This window comes from Rhinatrema bivittatum, chromosome 8 (genome assembly GCF_901001135.1).
Source record: "Rhinatrema bivittatum chromosome 8, aRhiBiv1.1, whole genome shotgun sequence".
In the NCBI taxonomy this organism is placed as follows: domain Eukaryota; kingdom Metazoa; phylum Chordata; class Amphibia; order Gymnophiona; family Rhinatrematidae; genus Rhinatrema; species Rhinatrema bivittatum.
This window is the reverse complement of record NC_042622.1, coordinates 78,467,616-78,482,148: the sequence shown is the minus strand read 5'-3', so window position 1 is coordinate 78,482,148 and position 14,533 is coordinate 78,467,616. Positions and strand designations below refer to the sequence as shown.

At 42.5% G+C, this 14,533-nt stretch overlaps 1 protein-coding gene across 2 annotated transcripts in view; it reads right to left on the bottom strand.

Moving 5' to 3' along the window:
* PTGES2 (prostaglandin E synthase 2) overlaps positions 1–14,533 on the bottom strand; it is a 35,465-nt gene that overhangs the window by 1,191 nt on the left and 19,741 nt on the right. For both annotated transcript variants that reach the window (XM_029611595.1, XM_029611596.1), the window contains 3 exons: positions 10,442–10,594; positions 9,282–9,482; positions 7,860–7,977 (listed from right to left, as the gene is read on the bottom strand). In XM_029611595.1, the coding sequence (XP_029467455.1) occupies positions 7,860–7,977; positions 9,282–9,482; positions 10,442–10,594 (472 nt within the window). The remainder of the gene's footprint in view (positions 1–7,859; positions 7,978–9,281; positions 9,483–10,441; positions 10,595–14,533) is intronic.

Sequence of the window (14,533 nt, the reverse complement as noted above, 5' to 3'; positions counted from 1 at the left end):
CATTGCCCCAGTTGATGGAGACAGAGGACACATCTTTTTCTCTGTGACATCACTGGATAAAGGGAGATCTCTGGAGGTCAACAACTGTTGCACCCAACAGAGGCTCACTTGGAGCATAAGCTACTGCAAACGGCTGCCTAGAGCCGAAACCTCGAATATTCACTTGAGGAGGACCTCATGTTTTCTATCCTGGAGATCTTTGAGAGCTGCTGCTCCTGCAACCGGAATTGTGGTTCTTTATGTCACCGCTGACACTGAGGAGTCTACCTTGGGGAACTTTAACTGCTCCAGGGTCTCTTCAGGCAAAGAATAAAGCTTATCCATGGCTCGTCCCACTCTCAGACCAGGCTCTGGGACGTCCCATTCTCTGGTCATCAACTGCTGAACCTTGGGGTGGAAGGGGAAAGTCTTTGCCGGCCCCCTCAACCCTGCTAGGACAGGATGCACAGAGTCCTGGGGGAAAACTTCTCGGGGAAGTTCCACTCCGAATTCAGACAAGACACATGGGATGAGTGGGTCTAACTCCTCCCTGTGGAACAGGCGAACCACTTTCGGGTCATCACCATCCAGGATAGATGGCTTCCCAACATCCTCATCTGGATACACCCCTCCCAGGGGCATATCCAGAAAGGAACCATGAGGGGGTCCGAAACCCCCACGCCTGTCCCCTCCGGGGCGGCAGAGCCATTTGTATGCAAAGAGATCTCCAGCTTCTTCTCACCCTAAGGGATCCCTGGGGCTCAAGACGTTTGGGAAGCTTTTGGGGAGGTCCCTCAGGACGTCCCTGCTGCAAATCTGCGCTGTTGGGCCTGCGTAGACAGGAAGGCTTTGTGCATTAACAGCACAAAGTCCAACGAAAAAGTCTAATTGCCCTCACCTTCCCCAACAGGGGATCGGATACTGTCTCATAAAAAACCTGGACTGGGATCTGGAAGGTCCTCAGGAGTGCCTGGCACTGGAGACAATTGGGCGGGAGATCCCCTCCCCCCCGCTGCACAAGCATGCACGTTTGCTAGAGGATTCAAGATGGCCGCCGTTCCCACGCTCAGCGGGAAAGGCTCGGCCCGAGCTTCTTGAGGGGCAGGTCTCTTCCCCGTGCCGAGGGATCTAGCTGCCGAACCCGGCTCTCTATCCAACATGCCACCAGGGAGGCACCGGATACAAAGTCCAGCGCGGGAGAGGCTGGAGCAGACTCTCCACAAGCAGTGCCGCGCAACGAACGAGACATGAGGGAGGTCGGGGGTAGGCGCCGGGCTGAAGAAATAAATGCGGCTGCTGCCGGAGCCTCAGAGAAAAGCCGCAATGTAAGGTAAAAAGGTGCCCCTGTAACACCCGAAGAGCTGATCACCACAGCCTCGCACAAGAAGGCTATTTTATCTATTATTATTTTTTTTTTTTTTAAACAGCCGAGAGCAGCATGGGGGGGAAGAGGGACTAGACCACTTGTAATCCCTCCCAGGCGCCTTACCTTATAGGAGCCTCGTGGGGTCACCAACCCCAGCTCTGATACCTTCTACCAGGGAGGATGGTCCCACTAGAACCTGCCAACCCCCTGGGAGGTTTTATTTTTGTCTGTCTGACCTGCTTGATCCTGGGCTAACTGTGTAATTGTTTTTATATTATTTTTTAAGGAGATATAGTCTAAATCCCTTAGGACAGGGCAAGACCGCAGGGATTTGCCACCTCCATCTGCTGGAGATAGAGAAATACTGAGGAGATGCAGGTGGCACCGTTGTGTTCCGCAGCTGCGGACGGTTGCGACCGCGTCCCCCCTACCTGACCTGGACTGGCAGGCCGCCGGGCAGCGTTGGGCAAGTCACGGGTAACTGAGGCCTGTAATCTCCGCGCACCGGCGCGAGCTTCCGCGATGGTCCCCAGGCTTGGGAGCCTTCCCTGCTCCCTCCTCGCGGCGTCTGGCTGCTTCCCCCGTGGGCCGAGAATCCAAGATGGCCGCTGCCATCTTAGGCGCGAGGCCGCGCCTCCTCACCAGATTTAAAGGGACCTGGTCCCTTTAACTACCTACAGCTGTTTCCAATGAGCCAGAGCAGAGGAAGTATAAAAGGAGGCTTCCTCTGCTCATTCCTTGACTTGGCAACGTCCTACGATGGTCAGGTCTGCTTGCTTCGGTGAGTCTCCTTGTGCTTTGGATCCTTGCTTCTTGGTTCCTGTCTAGTCTTAGTGATTCCTGGTTCCTGACTTCGGATTGCAAGCGGTGATTCCTGGTGTGTGACTTCGGACTGGTAAGAGACGACCCTCTGGCACTTGACCTTGGACTTCTTCTGGACCATTGTCTCCAAGGGCCCGGGTCCCTTCGGGCTCCTCCCGGTGGGACCGCGGGCTTCCAGTGGCGAAGACTCAGTTGTCTCCTCAACTGCCTCCATAGCCACCTCAGTCTCCTGTGCAGAGGGTCCGCTGGTCACATCTTCTGTTCTGCCTCGCCACCCGACGGGAGAACCTACGGATCCACCTTCTAAGGTATACCATCCTCCCGTCGGCCCAAGGGTTCACAAGCCTGAGCATAACAGGCATACCAGGTTAAGAGGGGGTGCCTCAAGTTTTTCTCTGTCTCCATCTGCTGGCACGCACAGGGAATGGTGGATGATAGGAGTGTGTATATTGGCTGTAGTGAGCAGACTGCGATGTTCCATCAGGCGAGTTCTAATTTTTCTTGATGTCCAGCCAATATAAACAAGCAAGCAAGGGCATAAAATTAAATGGACAACTGCCTGAGAATTGCAATCTGTACATGAGAGAAATTTAATCTGACCAGAAGTTGCATGTTGCCATGAATCTCCTTTAAAAGTAAAAATACACATATCACATGACCCACAAGGGAACATGTTGGTTCAGGGAGTGCGGCATGTACTACTGTGTCCCTTATGTTGGGACCACAGATGTATGAAAAAAAAAAAAAAAAAAAGGTTTTTGAAAATGTCATGTGAACTTAAAATGTGCTAATAGCACTTGAGTGCTGTTATTCAATGAGCTTTGTTTGGATACTTTAAAATGCAGACATTAGCATTAACCATAGAAGGGGATTTGTACTGCAGAAGTTGCTCCAGATCAGAAAACTGTGCTCGTAAATAAGCTTGACGTATGGTTTTGCGAGGATAGCCTCTTTCCACAAATCTCTGTGAAAGGTCTTGTGATTGACTTTTAAACTTACTAGAATTGCCACAGATATGCTGCAGCCGAATAAACTGGCTTACAGGGAGACCACATTTAAATGGTATTGGGTGAAAACTGAAATTTTAACAAATCCTCTCTTTCAATCTTCTTTCTAAACAAAATGGTGACAATTTGAGTTTGTTGTTGAATGATCAAAATATCCAAAAATATTTGTTAAGAATGACAGGTAATGGTAAATCTAAAATTGCTGTCCAAAAGACTTAAGCCGATGGTGGAATGATAAAAGCTCTTCCACTGTACGAGTCCAAATGAAAAAAAATGTTGGTACCACAATTGAAGAAAGAAGAATTATATATGTTGCTCTTTTATTTTATATTCATAATACTATCTCATTGATTTTATTTTGTAAATTTTTATTCTCAGTTTTAGGGTGCACTTTTTAATTGGACCAGAGCACAACTAAAGATATGTTGCCAAGCGTTTTTTTCTTTACTCTTCCCGTCTGTGGTGCCAGCAATTTTAAGCTAACTAGTTTATATTTCTTAAGGTCTACCAGGTTTTAGCGTTCAGATATAATAATTTATTTTTTTAGTATTCCTCCTTCCTTCCTTTAGCATCTGTTTTATTTATTATTTATTTTTTATTCATTTATCCCTTTGCCGAGTCCTTGCGCTTTTAATCTTCATGCGATTTGGTACATTGATGTTCATCAAAAAAATAAAAGGAATGGCTGAACGATTTCGTCCCTTCACTGAGCCTTTGTACTTCTAATTTTCATGCAATTTGGTAATTTTATATTCAGCCACCGGCACCAACTAGCTTTGATTTTTTTGGCGGGTCTCGATCTTAATCCCGCGAGATTTCCCTTAAATATTTCTCTGACGCGCTGGACCGTGTCACAAGCGGCAATACTCAGTGATTGCATATTGCAGGTATTAAATTTGCTTTTTATTTCACACCAGATTGTTAATGATTTTATCTGACTAGAGCCTTTTTAATTACATACATTATGATTATGATGTCCCTACACATATATATGTTTGTGTAATAACATGTAAGTTATTGTTTATTCGTGTATTGATTTATATTTTTTATGATTTTAGTTGTCTTTAATGTTCACACCCATGTATGCTGTTTGATTTGTTTATATGTGTGTTTTAATTTGTACTTAATTTTAGTAGCCCCTGAGGCAGCTCTTAAAAAAGAGCGAAACTCGGCCAGAGTCGGGCTCGAATATTGTCAGAATAAAAGTTTTTTTTTTCATACACCGATCTTGTTTCTTCTGTTTGCTACACAGCCATCTTGGATCAGCTTCTGGTTTGTTTTTTGGGTCCACCCTTGCAATAGATGTGTGCAGCTCTGTTTAGATAAGTGTGTGTTGTCTAAAATTCAATTTTATATGCAAGTTGAACATTTCTAAAAAATATATATTTATAGTACCTTGTTCAAAATAAGCTATTTTCCTCAATTTGACCAACGATTAGACCCTACATGCTTGTTGTGATGGAAGACATTGAAAATTATAATGCAGTCCACTGGTATGTCTATGATAGTCATTTAATAACAAAGTTTGTTGTGTTTTATATCAAGTGAAATTTGATTTTTGTAGTTGGTTTTTAGGAGAAGAGTAGATTTCTTATCTAAGTAGAACGGAGACCAAAAGCACTCAACAGCAACTTATTAGTCTATTACAAAAGAATAAACCAAAGGTTAGGTGTTTTTACTCACCAGTGATTTGTATATGCAGGGATTTTGTATGATGCAAGACTCATACTGTGTTTTGATAGGATATCAATTTGAATGATATGCTACAGCAGACTTTCAATATGTTCTCCTGAAATTGACTATTAATTTGCTGTTGAGTGATTTTGGACTCTCCTTATTCCATTTGGGAGAAGAATTGGATGTCTTATATAGGATATCAGATGTTTGAAGACTTTTCCCCCCCTATAGAGATACTTTTTATGTTTGGATTTTTTACAGTTTTTTCTGCAACATAACTGTCATTTTGTCTGTGTTTTTTATATGTTTATTATTATATTGGTTATTTAAATATGATTTAATATATAAAATTTGTGTTCATTTGATTTTTGGACATTTATACCTTTTTTGTGTACTGATTAAATCTTAACTGCCAAGTATTAAACCACTCCTCAAACTTTCTTAGATCACTTTTCATTCTGTCTACTCCTAAAAGGGTGTTGCATTGTTGCAGATATTAGTGTTATTCGCAAAAAGGCAAACCTTTCCCTCTAACTCAGGGGTCGGGAACCCATGGCTCGCGAGCCAGATATGGCTCTTTTGAGGGCTGCATCTGGCTCGCAGACAAGTGTCGCCATACTTCGCGGTTCCCCGCTGACCCAGCTGCTCCCCGGTCCTCCGCCGCCCGGGCTTAAAATGCTGTCAGCCTGGGCGGAACGCGGCAGGACAGCTGGAGTCAGCGGCACCGGCGGTGCTCTCTTCTCCCCCCCCCCCCCGCGGCCCGGAAGAGGAAGTGGAGAGCATCGGGTGCCTGCGCGGGAAGAAGAGACCACACTAGCGTGGTCTCTTCTTCCGCGCAGGCACCCGATGCTCTCCACTTCCTCTTCCGGGCCGCGGGAAGAAGAGAGCACGCTAGTGTCCGACGGGAAGAAGACTGCAGCGCGGCTCGGAGGAAAATGAAAATCTTCAACCGCGGCCGATGGGACTCCGCCTTCGCCTCCGCGAGGGCTGAAAATGAAGGAGGTTAGCGTTGGGAGGTGGCTGCTGCTGCCGCGAGTTCCCAGGGGGGGGGGGGGGGAAGGGGGAGAGAGAGAGAGTGAATGAATGAGCGAGCAAGCATGTGTGTTTGAGATCCTGTGTGTGTGAGTGAGAGATTGCATGTATGTGAATGATTGAGAGCCTGTATATGTGAAAGAGAGTATGTCTGTGATTGAGATCCTGCCTGTGAGAGAGAGAGCATGAATGTAAGTTTACCATTGGGAACCTGTATGTGTAAGTTTGTAATTGAAAACCTGTTTGTTTGAAAGAGTATGTGTGTATGATTGAGATCCTTTGTGTGTGAGAGATATCATGTGTATGTATGATTAAGAGCCTGTGTGTATAAGTAAGAGAGAGATCATGTGTGTCTGTGTCTGATTGACAGCTGGTTTAGGTGATGGAGCATGTGAGTATGTGATTGAGAGCCTGTGTTTAAATGAGAGAGAGAGACCATGTGTGTCTGTGTGATTGAGAGCTGATTTAGGTGAGGGAGCATGTGAGTATGTGATTGAGAGCCTGTGTTTAAATGAGAGAGAGAGACCATGTGTGTATGTGTGTGATTGAGAGCTGATTTAGGTGAGGGAGCATGTGATTGAGAGCATGTGTGTAAATGAGAGAAAGAGAGGACATGTTTGTAAGCATGTGAATGAGAGTCTGTGTGTGAGAGAAAAAGACAGCATGTATTTATGTGATTGAAAGCCTGTGTGTGTGTAAGCGTGAAAAGATAGACAGCATGTGTGTAAATGTGTAATTAAGAGCCTATATAAGTGAGAGAGAAAAAACATTTGTATATGTGAGTGACTGAGAGCATGTGTGTATAGGTGTGTCATTGAGAGCCAGTGTGAGAGAGAGCGCTGGTATGTGACTGAGAGAGGAGAAAGTTCCAAGCAAACCACCCCACCTCCTGCTAATTCAGAACAATCTCAGGACACCTGGATATCAAACGTTCCCAGGTATGCAGAGCGAAAAAATTTTTGTATCCTTATTATTTTTCATTACTGGATCTTTGTGTCTGCTATTTTGAAATATTTTGTTGGTATCTGGAAATGTTTTATATGAGTTTTTAATTATTGGATATTCCACTCATCAGCTGTTTCAAAATATGTTCTTTTTGTTAGTACAGTTTTACTGCTGATGATTTTATATTTCTTGATTTGTTTTATAAGGATGTGTGATGTTTCTTTTTTCCTTTGTTACACTGCATACAGAGACTCTGGCTTGTTGCAGTTTCCAATTCAGTTTTTGTCTGCATGCTTCTTGTTATGCGTTTTGGTCTCTTTATTCTATGTTAGGTGAGGGACAGCACGTGATTCAGGTAAGGTTTTCTGCTGGCGTGTAGTTTCTGTGTAGGACTCTATAGCAGCCTGACTTGGTCCGTTTTCCTAATAGGAGATGTATTGGTGTCTTAAGGCCTGGTGTAATATTTTCAGAGACTTATTGTACTTTAAAAGTGTGATCTTACATAAAATGCACACATTTACTTGTATTTAGTTTTAAACATATTGTATGGCTCTCATGGAATTACATTTTAAAATATGTGGCGTTTATGGCTCTCTCAGCCAAAAAGGTTCCTGACCCCTGCTCTAACTCCTCCACAGTATCACTAACAAAGATATTAAACAGAACCAAACCCAGGACTGATCCCTGAGGTACTCCACTTATCACCCTTTTCTCCACAGAGTGAATTCCATTCACCCTTACCCTCTCTGTCTTCTTTTATTCAACTAGTTTCTAATCCAGGTTACTAATTAGGGACCCACCCCCAGGCTATTCAATTTATTAATGAGCCTCCTATGCCAAACAGTATCAAAAGCCTTGCTGAAATCCAAATAAACTACATCCAGTGATGATGTCATGGAGAAAGGCATGTCCTCTGTTGCCATCAGTTAGGGGAGTGGAGTAAAACACCACTTGTCTGGACTCATCTAGCAGATAATAAGGAAGATTAAGTTTTGAGGCAGATGTAAGCTTTGAAAGAACCCTTTCCTCACCAGGTCAGCAAGGTTTGGTTGCTCTCCACCCAGGAACTGTCTTTGTTTGCCAATAGCTGCCACCCAGTCATTGGCTGCTTTATATAAATCCTCCCTGACGTCATGCTGCAGGTTATGCCTGTGTTGGAAGAAACACATTATGTAAGCTTTGCGAACACACATGGATGAAAGAGCTTGGCTTCCTCTGACTGCAAACCTCATAACACACATCTTAGGAAGTTTTTGGATGCAAGCTTTGGCAATTCACAAAAATGTACAGTTTGTATAAAGTTTTAAAATTATTCATTTTTTTTTTTAATTTTAACATTTTGAATATTTACTTTCCTGTGCACATCATTGCATATCTCTCAGCTATTAATAGTATTTTTACCTCTATAAGGCTAATAAGGAGAAGTTAAAATTATTTCTTGAAGCAACTACAGAAGGAATCAAGGATGTGTCCTAATGCAGTCTGCTAGGGAGCTGCACGCCAGACTGGAGTCTATATGAAGAGTGAAGTACTGCAATTCTAACACTATAGAAGAGAAATAGTGACCTTTAGGTTCACCCTTGAACTCTACAGACCCACCATGTTTATTAAACTTGTATATCGCCCATCAAAAAAATATCTAAGTGGTTTACAACATGCGAACTGGGGCAAGACCTTCTATGTGCCTCCATTTCAGAGTTGTAATTGGACAGTACTAATAATGAACCTATTTTCCAGCAGAGGATGAAGCATATAACAGGTTAATAGAATTCTGTACCTTTGAAGTGGCTGCAAGTACATCGCTGAGTTTATAATAACTATCAGAAAACTTGGAAAAACATTTTTTTAAACCAAATTATGTGTCTGTTTGCCTGGTTGGTTATTGCTAGTCCATGTTTAAGTGAATGGTAAGCTAGAATTCTTAAATTACTTACAGTCAAATATCTTTCAGCAAAAAAATGTTAAAAAAAAAAAAAAGTTGGATTATACATTGGAAATTTGGCAAGACTTTATGTAAGCACTAGCTCCAGAGAACAGAAATGCAATTTAGTTTATAATTTTATAGTTTATAATTTAACATTTACAATATGCTGCTCTCTAAAATACTTAATGTGATGCAAGTTGTAACAATCATTCACATGTTTAGCAGTGGTGTTATGTGACCAATTTACTGATTCAACACTTTGAGGTGTTTTTCTTAATACACATGCTGCTAGCTATATACTCATGACAAGTAAGGGTATGCTGTAACATTTCTACATGGGGGGGGGGAGGGGGAAAGGATAGGCAGGTAATGGGAGGAATACCAAAATGGACAAAGTTATTATTGGAATTTCTAGTGCAAGTTGGAGTTCTTATGTTATTCACTGTATGTATTAAAGTTTAATAAAAATGGTTATACAAAACAAAATTATATTAGTAATAACCAAACACCACCATAAATAGACACAAACCTCCTCTTCAGCATTTTGCCAACAAAGAACATGGCAGCTGCTCCGACATATTTTGCAAAGAAACCCTCAAGAGCACCAAACTTCCCTTCACGCACAATATAATCAAAAGAAGCTAGGGCCTCCCCTGGGGTGCGGTAAACATTGGGAGAAATGAGGTGCACCAGCCAATCATCAGCCCACTGTCGCCACTTCATCTCCTCCCTAGAAAAAGCAGGTCAAAGTCAATGCAGCCGCTCCATCACCCTAAACATAAGATATTGTATTAGTTCAATATTGGCATATTATACAGGACAGTTAACATGTAAGCCTGGTGACATCATCACCCTACACACAGTGGGGAGGAAGGAAGAGATATCATGTGTGTCCTAGTGAGGAGATGGGCAGTCACATCTTGACCTGATTACCCCATACATGGGACCAGGGGCAGAATGGGCTTTTGGACATTCGGTCATATCCTGGTAGGCTACTGGTGACACAATAAAGTTAAATAGTGTCCAAACTTTGACTGTAGCAATCTTAAATTTATAAGAGTGAACCAGGATAAGCTGTTCAGGGTTCCAGTAAGTATATCCCCAAAACTGCAAGGGGAGAAGCACTGGAGACCAGCTTTGCTTCTGCTGCTTTCAGTTACTGACCACTGGAGCTTGGAGTACAGTTTTCATTCAGAGCTGGAGGGAGGACAATGACTACAAACCTCAGAGGAAATTATACCCAACCTTTACAGCCAATGCTACAGCAGAAAGCAGGGATAAAAGCTTCTGATTCAGCAGCTGTTCCTGGCTCAATTCTGCTGGAAGAGATGTGTATGTTCTGGGGGCTGTTGGAAGTATGTACTGCACAGAAAGTGGTAAGACAGAGCTATACAGAGGCTAAAAAGATGGGTCAATGGAACATTTTTGCTTTTATTTTGGTATAATATTAAAATCACAATTTGATACACACAGGACAGTAAGAAAAAAATCTCCCCTGGATGATATTGTCTTTCATATACCTCTGCATTGATTTGGTAACCCCCATCATCTTATATGAGACAGGTCACATCAGTACAGTGCCATTGTTACGTTATACAGACAGCTAACAACTGCTCAGTCCCTGCCATTGTCACATTATACAGGATGGCTCAAGCCTGCTCGGTCACCAGTCCCTCAGACAATGCTTACGCTCTGGATTCTTTGCTAGGATACACACGTTCAGTTTCCTGTTCATCCAACATCAGCCAGTACTTGTTATTGTACTCTAAGACCTCCTTCCCCTTCTCATTTTTGACCTTCATCGATGGGTAATAAGACACAATCTCCTTCAGATTCTTCCTCCTGAGGGCAGAACAGAGTTAAAAAGCAGCTGCCTGATCTGCAAGGACAGAGCCTTCTCTCCCAGCCCACACAGACACCTAACTCTTTAGGTAGCACTGACAATACAGAATGTATGATGATCCACTTGGTGAGAGTTGCAGGGCAGAGTAAGTTTCATTGTCTCTCATTTTTTAAAAAGTACTTTAAATAGGCCCTTTACAAGAAATTAGCTGTGTCTTTTTTTTTTTTGACTTAGTGTAATGCACACTAAGAAATCTAAAAATTGCTACTTTAAAAGAATTACATAATAACTTTAGTTCTTGTGGATTCCAGCAGCATATCAGTGCATTTGTGCCACCCTATTTTCTTCGGAGTAACAGGAAAATAGAAGCGCTCCACTAGAGGAAGCACTAGCTATCATTAGAGCTCATGAATCCTTTGGCAATCCTGAGATAACTTCTTTAAACAGGGATTTTTAGCTAATTTTAGATTCTAAACAATGATTTCTAAATCTGCTTCTGACCTCTACTGTAACGAAAATGGTTTTGTTTTTTCTTCAGGTGGTTTAGTAACATAGTAAATGACAGCAGATAAAAACCAAAATGGTTAATCCAGTTTGCCAACAAGGTGTTTAGGATTGTAAATGCAGCTCCTTGCATGTTACCCCCATGGCTTCTGTTTAGGGTTTAATCTTCAAGCTTTAATAATGATTGTTACATAATTGTATGCCCAGTGGAGTCACATGGCAGGGTGTTAAACCACTCCTCCTCCATATTGTATAGTTTCTCAACTTTAGCCAAAAAGTCATCAAGGAGCTATCATCAGCTCAAAGCTCAGACCTTGCATTTGGATCCTTGCCCAAATGCTGAGACAGATACTCCAGACTGGTTGGTCTGAGGAGAAACCAGAGTAACTATTGTAAGCAAAAGAATTTTTTAGTACTCTTGTGCACAACTGGCTGCACAGGTGACAGAGAATACCATCTGAGGGAGCATTTCAACCTCATGGATTTTTAAGGAGAAATTTAGTCTTATCTGTTAATTTCCTTTTCTTGAATCCTGCTACATCAGTCCAGATGCATGGGTTATCACCACCTACTAGCTGATACAGAGGACTCAACTTATCCAGTGATGTCATGACTTAGTATATAGGCCGGCGTAGCCCCCTTATGTCAAAGCAATAGAACACACACTGCTCCTAAAAACTATTATAAATCTTAAAAACTATAAAAAATAAATAGAAGAAAACCCTTAATCATTTCTCCAAATTCCACCAGAAAGAAGACAAAAGAACAGAAAATACAGGAGAAGAAAAGATAAATGAAAAATAAACCTTGCATAGTGAAAACAAAATTATGCCACCTGAGACTCACCGCTGAGAAAAAAAGAGCAAGTCCTGACTCTCCAGGAGCATCCTTGGACTGGTGTCCAATACACTTCACTTTCAATACATATCCAACATAGCTCTCTGCTTCAACAGCAGGGGAGAAGAAAAACTAATAGTTCACGCATATCCAGCATAGCTCTCTGCTTCAACGGCAGGGGAGAAGAAAAACTAATAGTTCATGCATATCCAGCATAGCTCTCTGCTTCAACGGCAGGGGAGGAAGACCGACACTTCACTTTCAATACATATCCAGCATAGCTCTCTGCTTCAACAGCAGGGGAGAAGAAAAACTAATAGTTCACGCTTATCCAGCATAGCTCTCTGCTTCAACGGCAGGGGAGAAGAAAAACAACCAATAAGGGCTGAATAACAGTCTGGGTAAACAAATAAGTATGGGTGTAGCTTGCTTATTGCGGCGTTACTACCCCTAACTAATCAAGCTTGATATTTCACTTGGAGGCAGCTCCATCACTGCTCTCTGCATTAATGGTGAGGGTGAAAGGGAAATAGAACCAAAGGTTACTAGGAGCCAAGAGAAACAGATAAGTATGAGAAAAAAAAGAAGTGTGAAGCTTGCTGGGCAGACTGGATGGGCCGATTGGTCTTCTTCTGCCGTCATTTCTATGTTTCTATTGTGTATCAGGTTTCAAGGAAAAGAAATTAACAGACAAGATTACATTTCTCCTTTCTTATCATCCTGTTACACCAGTCAAGACAAATGGATGTACCCAAGTTAAGTAACATGAGTGGGAAGAAGCCAGAGCTGCTTTTAGAACACCTGCCCCAAAAGCTGTTTTCTTGCCTAGCACATCCAACCTGTGATACTTCTTGAATAAATGTAAAAATGACCAATTTGTCACCTTACAAATCTCCAGAGAACAGGAAGCCTGAGTTTGAGTAGAATGAGCTCAAAGAGCCTCCGGAACCTGAAGCCCCTTCAGCAATTAAACTGAAGATACTGTTTCCTTAATCCATCTTGCCAAAGAAGACATGGAAGCCATCTCACCTTTATGAGGCCTTCCAAACAACTTGTTTGACTTGCAGAAAGGATCAGTCACTTTAAGATATCTTGGAAGCACATGACGCACATCCAAGAAATAGCCTTGTTTTTTCCCTGACAATCCTCAATCAAGAAAGCTGGGAGAGAGATTGTCTGATTTAAATGAAATACCAAAGCAACCTTGGGCAAAAAAGAAGGAACTGGATAAAAAAAAAAGGCAGAATCTGCAGAAAACGCAAGAAAGATCCTACAACTTTGAGATACATCTGATGGAACAATAAGCGACCACAATCTTCAAGGAAGCCAGCCTCAATGACTCAAAACAAGGAGACTGAGAACCAATTAAGATCCCACTGTAGAACCATGGTCATAGAGGATGTCAATACTTTGCCCCAAAGAAAGCTAGAAACATCAGGCTGAGAAACTACCAAAGCCTCCTGAATCCTACTTCTGAAATGTAAGGCCAACTCCTTGTCCAAACCATTCTGCAAGAAACATAAAATGGTGGGTTTGACTCACCAGGGCAAAATTGCTACTTCCCTGCAGGAAGCCTCAAATAAATTCCAGACCCAAGTATAAGCAAATGAAGTGGAGTTTGTATAGGCTTTTTAAAAAAGTAAAAATCACACCTGAAGGGTATCTTTTCCTGCACAGCTGCAACATTTCAAGGGCCAGGCCATAGGACAGAATGGAGCTGAATCCTCCAAGGATTAGGCTATAGTATAATAGACCAAGACACCCAAAAATAAAGAGCCGTACTAACCTACAGCCTTAGACGATCATCTGTCGCTCCAATGACAGATGATCCTCTATCCACCTTAAAATCCTGCCTATTAGAGGCCAGGGAGGAAATACATAAAGAAGTTCGTTCTTCAGCCAGGGTTGAATCAGAGCATCGATCCCACTGGGGCCCCACTCTTTTCAGTTACTGATTAACCTTTCGGCCTTGGTATTGTGTTGCCATCAAATCCATGTAATGAAAACCTATTATCTTCTGAAAAGATTCTCGGCTGAGCTCCCACTCTCCAGAATCCAACATATTTCTGCCTAAGAAGTCAGTTTGGATGTTCTCCTCTTCCACAATGTGAGCAGCTGAATTCTGCAGCAGATTGCTCTCCACCCATTGGCAGAGCAGGTTTGCCTTCAGGGACACCAAAGGGCTCCAGGTGCCACCCCTGCTCGTTCAAGAACACTCAAACCACTACCCCCTTTCACTAAGGGCAAGAAATGCAGAAGACCACAAGGCTTCCTACTTTGACCAGAGCCCCTGAACTAACTGATCTCTGCAGTGGGCACCCCAGCCTAGTAAACTTGCATCTATCCATCCCACCAGAACTGAGACAGGAACCCTGTCTTCCTACATTTAGAAAAAGACTTAAAACCTGGTTATTTATGAAAGCCTTTCCAGATACCAACTGAACTTACTTTCAATTCAAGCAACTCAACTCCGTCAGAGTAATCAACAACCTTGGACAACTCCTTAATGTATTTTTCTTTTTCTAATTTGGCAGGTTGTATTACCTTGGCTATTTCTTTTTTAGCTCATTGTTAATTTCTCTTTCACCTTCTCTACA